The sequence below is a fragment of the Wasmannia auropunctata genome, unplaced genomic scaffold (assembly GCF_000956235.1).
Source record: "Wasmannia auropunctata unplaced genomic scaffold, wasmannia.A_1.0 LD336074.1, whole genome shotgun sequence".
In the NCBI taxonomy this organism is placed as follows: domain Eukaryota; kingdom Metazoa; phylum Arthropoda; class Insecta; order Hymenoptera; family Formicidae; genus Wasmannia; species Wasmannia auropunctata.
Window position 1 is genome coordinate 1,030,991 of NW_012026816.1, and position 6,832 is coordinate 1,037,822.

The 6,832-nt window shown below is 39.5% G+C and overlaps 1 protein-coding gene across 2 annotated transcripts in view; it reads left to right on the plus strand.

Annotated features, from left to right (window-relative positions):
* LOC105449567 (GAS2-like protein 2) overlaps positions 1-6,832 on the plus strand; it is a 67,200-nt gene that overhangs the window by 52,132 nt on the left and 8,236 nt on the right. For both annotated transcript variants that reach the window (XM_011688833.1, XM_011688834.1), the window contains exons 6-7: positions 766-1,168; positions 1,432-1,801. In XM_011688833.1, the coding sequence (XP_011687135.1) occupies positions 766-1,168; positions 1,432-1,801 (773 nt within the window). The remainder of the gene's footprint in view (positions 1-765; positions 1,169-1,431; positions 1,802-6,832) is intronic.

Below are 6,832 nucleotides of genomic sequence, written 5' to 3' on the forward strand. Positions count from 1 at the left end.
CTATCTTGCACGAGTGGTTCTTGAGGCTAATTTTAAATAGCTAAATAACTAATTTTTTATTATTTCGAAATTAGTAGTCTTTACCTAATATTCAATGCTAATCCCATAGAGCAGAAATATTCGAAATACATTATAGCGCGATATCCTAAAGATATCACATATTCGAAATATATCTTTAGGATATACCCCTACAATATATTTTGGACATTTCTGTGTGGGATATGATATACAATCATGATTATCGCCTATCGATTCGCCTATCTCGACATTTTGAGTGTAAATACCATCCAGTTTGTAAACCCGATGTTGTATTAGCTATACGCTGCCTGAACTATGGACATTCTCTATCGCAAGTCATTCTGTATAGGGTAGTAAAATACATGGATGCACGCGTTGTGCATACATTGTGCAGCTCACAGTACCGTTCGTAAGTGCATTAGATTTACATGAAAGAGAAATAGCCTTTTGTGAAAATGCAGACTGTACCGTACGTGTGTTATATCTCCTTTAGCTTTTATATACGAGAAATAAGCGTGAAGTAATTTTACTAACGCTGGCGATTTTTCCTATAAATCTCGCTGATCTTATCTTATACGCTCGCGACACTTACGGGCGATACTGTAGAACGTCGTGACATTTCGTCGCCATCGCGGAAACTGAAAATTCCCCCGGCGCGACGCGGCGCGCACACCCGGTCAGCACGACCCGGTGTAACGACCGACATCAATTCCGCCGTAACGCCCCGGCCGTTGTTTCCGCCACCAGATCATCACCTCCGAGAACTCGACGGAGTTCCGCGTCGAGCGTCGGCTCGGTGCAAAATCTACAATCGGCGCAGCTGCACGCACCACCCAGAAGCATTTCCAGCAATCGCTCGCGATCGCCCACACCTCACCGGCCGACAGCCGGCAGCAAGCAACAGCATCAGCAGCAATCGTGCGACGAGCAGAAGAAGCGCTCGAGAAGTCCCACGCCGCATAGGAAATTGCTGGCGAGCCCGAATCACCAGACCGACTTGGCGAAGCAGAGATCAAGGTCGCCGACGCCTAGGGCGAATCTGAGATCGAGGAGCCCGACACCGCGGAAGAACACGGATTCGTCCAGGAGAAATGCCAACGAAGAGGCGCGGTCGCCAACGTATCATGGGAAATCACAGGAAAATGGCCGAGTAAGTTTACTTTTATTTTTTCGTAAGAAATATATTTTTAAAGAGAAACCCGATATAGCTTTTAGAACAAAGGCCATTTTAAATTTCGATATACTTTTTAAAAACTTATTTTTTTGAAGACATAACGGAATTACTTTTCATTACATTAGCTTCGGTGACGCGAAAGTTCATGATAATTTTTTTGCGCTATGCTTATAATTTTTCAAGTAAAATACACTGAAGAAAAGATATATACAATGCGGGATTCTTTTTGTGCTGTTTAGGAGAGCGGTATTAAGGTGCCGGGCGAGTTCACTAAACGATACGTCGTGGAGGGCGGCGTGGCACGCCGAGCCGTCGAGAGGGACGACACACCGAAGTACGAACCGTCCATCTACAACTACAAGTGCAGCGAGGACTCGAGCGGCAGCCGCAGCCCGACGCCGAGCAAGGAGGAGCAGCCGGCCCTCGAGACTTTTGGCAAGGACACCACGGCGAACACCCAGAAGTCACCGCACGGTGACGGAGAGCACTCGGACAATTGCAGCGAGGTGTCCGACGAGGGTTACCGTAGTCTCGGTGCCGTCCAGTCGTCCACCGCCAACGGGAATTCCGCCAGCACACAGGGCTCGCCCACGGTTGCCGATTGTCAAAGTAAGTGGACGCGTAGCATATACATATATATATACACATATATAATTCTCGATATCGCGTATATACCCGCACCGGGATTTAATCAAACATCGCTGCTCCGTATTTCGCAACGGCGAAAGTAAAACATTCGTCCTTTTATGTATATCGGAGAGACACGAGACACCCGTATCTTATCCGACGATAAAATCGATCGTTTCTGTTCGGAGAAGATTGATAAGGTCTCTCGCGACGTTTCGTTTTCGCGCTGTTCGAGTGAATACGGTGATCAGGCTCGAGTGTCCGGCGTTTGGACGTGCACTCGCCATCATCCGCGAGAGCGAGTCATCGAAATTAATAAGAGTGTAGAGGGACAAGAAGGAGGAGAGAGAGAAAGAGCGAAAAAAGAGGAGAAAGGCGGGGAGGGGGGGTTAGGCAAGAGACAGAAAGAGAAGAGGGAGAGAGAGAGACGCCGGATGCACGAAGGCTCGATGAACAAACGCGCATTGTGCGGCGAGCGATGGAGGCGATGTCGCGTGTCGGGGCGAGGGACGAAAAAAAAACTCGACCGATGCGAATCAAGAGATTAAACTCGATTAGTCGACGGAGGGGCGAGAAGGTGCTTTGTACGCGAAAATAGAGAGAACGAGATCGTTCGCGCGTTCGCGAGCGAAATTTAATACTTCGCCGCGCGCGCGCGACGTTTATCTTCGCCTGTCGATCTCGCGGGTATATCGACAACGACGAATTAATTCGCTTGTAGAGGCGGCGCTTTGCGCGACAGTAGATAGAGGCGATAAATTCTCTTTGTCAAGAGGAAAGAAAAAAAATAAGACGCATAGAGAAAGTTGCTTTGTGTGAAAAAAAAACACACAAACGACTCTGATACACATTGAAAATAAAATCTTGAGGATATTTTACGTATCTAAACGTCAAGTTGTTTTTAATAGAGCTCATAGTCGTAGTGGAAAGATTTGTGCAAATTCCTTGTACATTTCTTTAATTAACTCATTTTTCTCATAACCTTTTGCTAAAGCTATTTATAAATATAATGATGCGTCTATTTAAGGAAAGTCTTTAGAGATTTCATCAGAGATAATAACAGCCCGATTTAATTGATGGTATATTTTCTCACGATCTAAAACACTTCGTTTACCGGTTTAATATGTCTTTTGTTAAACTATAAGAAATAACGAGCAAAAATTGTGTATGGAGAACCGAGAATCCGTTGGTTCATATGTACGTTATTAAATGAGCTGGTAAAAGCTATCGCATACGTTCCCGCGCGATGAAAGTCTAGTTTGCATCTCTCTAGCTCGATCGAACTGTCGCATAAATCCCACGCGATTTACATACAATGTGCACAAATTATTGAGAATTTATACGAATCTACGCACACGTATATATACGCGCGCGTATACGTGTTTTACTATTTGAACGTCTCGCATTAATTACGTGCCCCGTTGACGTGGGATCGGGCGGGCCTTTATCGATTCATCGAGATCGTCCTGTCAGTCGTGAACATGACAAAGACACCCCCTCGCGCACATCGGGACTCGATAAGTAGCTCGCGTGTCTCGCGTGTTCGAACACAAGAGGACATCGGCCGTCTCGCGAATTTTACCTCGGATCCTCTACAAATCGTTCGCGGGTGCCTGACCCGACATTTGGACCACCCTGCGGACGATTAATATTCAAAGTACACGGGCACGCGGAGCGCGCCGCGCGTTATAAAACCCGTGCTCCGCCTGGGCCGGGCTGACATTTAGCCGGTGCTACGATCGCCGATTATGCGAGGGATCGGATCGCTCGGAGCGTGGGCGATCACCCAACAACCTGTCCTCGGAACAATCGCCGCCGGTCGATCCTCGATAACACTCTCGTCGTATACGCTCTCGCCTTGAACACACGCGAGCGTTCGTGTACTTACTCACGGAGCGCTCACTTGGCTCACTTGACTTGCGGTTGACGCATTGCCGCAAGTGGAAAAAGTTTCGCGGCGGCCAGCCGCGATGCGACGCGACCTGCTTCGATCGTCCCGATGCTTTTCCTCGTAGCAAGTTGAACGGACTGGAACGACTCTTACTTAACCCGGTGACCTATTCACAGAGAGCGACGCGAAAACAACTTTTTTAAGGAAAAACGTAGTGAACTTTATGTGAAACGTGGCGATGTATAACAGGATGTTTGTTTTTGACTTAACTCTTGAAATTATGTGTTTGCAATCAGTTAAACTCTAAATCTTCCCTTAACTTTTGTGTACTTGTTCTGACTTACTTTTATAATTATTTCTTGTTTTATTAAAGAATAAAAATTTCTGATTTTATTATTTCTGAACTCGATTGTATCTTTCTTTATCGGTTATCATATTTAAAGATTGATATCTAAACATTCATACAATCAACAAAAAAATTATTTGCCTACATAAAGCGTTGACAATATTTAAATATGAGAGTTATTTAGAATCATAACAATACTACATTCTTAATCATGTATTGCCTAGTATCTTCAAATTCGAGGTATTTTTTTGAACATGGAAATGACATTTCGAGTTACACACTAAAAGGAGGTATTTTTCACGATACATTAGCATGAGACACGGAATATACGAGGTAATAATAAATTTGGCGATACAATTATTAGAGGTACTGCTCCTCTGCATCCGAAGGTACGGCATCTGAATTCGCGATACTTTTCTTTTGGAGGTACAAGGCTCCGAGTTCGTTCCTCGTATACATTATACGAGGTACAAAATTTTGCATATGTACCTCGTGTTTATAAATATGAAATACTCAGCAGTAAAAATGTATCGCTAGTGTTTGGAAAGTCCTTGATCAAATGACAAGACAATTGATTAAAGAGATTTCGTGTACCTCTAATTTTTGGCGGTACACATTTAAGGGATATACTTATGTCCCTCATTATTACGTAGAGTTTATATTTCAAGGTATATCTCCAATTTTTGGCGTTACATGATTAAGAGTGTAGATGTAAATATTTTATGATCTCTTTTGAGAAAATAAAATTTATTAGAATAATTGTAGAAAATGATGTCTAATTGCAAAGATCATTGTGTAACTTTAAATTTTCATACCGTTTATATATTTATACATTTATTTTCTATTTATTGTTTTATATAAGCATTTCAATACTTTCTCCCGTTTATATAAAATATTTTATATGTATTCACTATTCAGAGTTTTTCTCTACTTATATACTTTATCTATACTGCAAATTCAAGTATGTGAATCTGTAGTCATATTTTACGCATTTATATTTTTACACATTTTATCTGTGTTTTACACAGTTAAATGCATATTTTTACACGGTTAATTTTACAATAATATGTGTAAGCGTGTAAAAAATATGCATTTAACTGTGTAAAACACAAATAAAATGTGTAAAAATATAACACGCGTATAAATGCGTAAAATGTGACTACAGATTTACACATTTGGATTTGGAGTGTATGTATCCTTAACAAACAATTTTTACAATTTATGAGATAATTCTTTATTCTTTGCTAATAAAAAATTAATGTTTAAATTATTTACCTACTTTTATTACTTTATTAGCAATTAGTGATTTATTATATATTTTTTCCTATAAATCGCTAATTTCTCTCATCTTTAAATTTAAAATAACTTTAAAATTTGACGTGATGTAGTAATTAATTGGTAAAAGACATTGTCTTTATTAAAAATTTTTTGTCAACTTGTGTTATTATAAAGTTGTATTATTAATTATTTGAATTGCAACGAACGAAATGCAGAATTAAGATGATAAGTTCTAATTTTTTCAAACTTTGGATAGCTAATTTAAGAACTATTTATTTTTGTGAGTTGTATTCATTGACTTTTTTAATCAATGTGAAAAAATTAAAATATATTAAAATTTCTAGTTTGATCGAAATTTAATTTTTATAAGTGCATTTGTACAAAACCTTCTTACCATAAAGTATGATTTTTACACAAAATTTAAATTGAGTAAGATAATATAGTTTTTAAATCTATATTATTTGAATTTTGTGTACAAAACATAATTAATTGTTTTACCGCATTAAATTTTTATTGACAACTTTTTAAATTAATATTATGGTGACTGTAATTGATTCTTGCGAGAATGTTGGAGACATAATTTTGAATTGCAAAAGGAACTGCTTAAATATGTAATTGGTAATAAAAATATCAAGACTTTATCCGAAATATAGAATTTATTTTCTTCTTCCTTTTAAGCTCTTTTGCCATTAATATCTTGTTTCGGAAAGAAGTATCGTAAGACGAAACCTCTCTTTATGTCATTTTATATTGCATCGAGTTGCACCAATCTCAACACAATTCCGACGATGACGACAGCCTATGATTTGTCCAAATTTCTGTTTCACGATGTGCAATTAACCGACAACGACGCACCTATCTCTTATAGGGTGATAATATGGAAGGGGTTCAACCTCTCGCGTTACGCGTGGTTTAGACTTTCTCTTTCTCTATGTGACATAATGTCTCGTATACCTAGCACGGTCTCACAGCGGAAACTGGTCCAGTTTCGTTCATATTCAAACTCAGTGCGGTCATGTCGGGAAGTCGTATCCTTGCCGTACTTCTATTCGCCGCTATAGCAGCGCTCCATTCGACAATTGTACGGGTAAATCGTGGTATTTTTATTCAGTAGAAATAATTCTACGTTGTAAAAAGTGCTTATTATACATATATATGTATATATACAGGGTGTCCCGAAATTCACGAATCAAAATATCATATAGCAAGAAAGTCTTCGAGAAATTAAGTAAAAAAGTTATTTTTAAATTTTTATTTTAAGCAATAGTTTATAAGATATAAGGGTTTATAAGATATAAATTTAGCCAATTATGGATTAGTACTCGCGTGAAGTGTGCGACTACGATGCGCTCACGGACATATTTCCGTTTAATCGTAATCTATAATTGGTTAAATTTAAACTCTTAAGCGGCGTCTACAAATGGGCAGTAGCAGTAATAGATTAAGGAGTAACACACCGGAGTAAGCTGTTTTTTCGGTGTAATAGGGCGTAGAATAA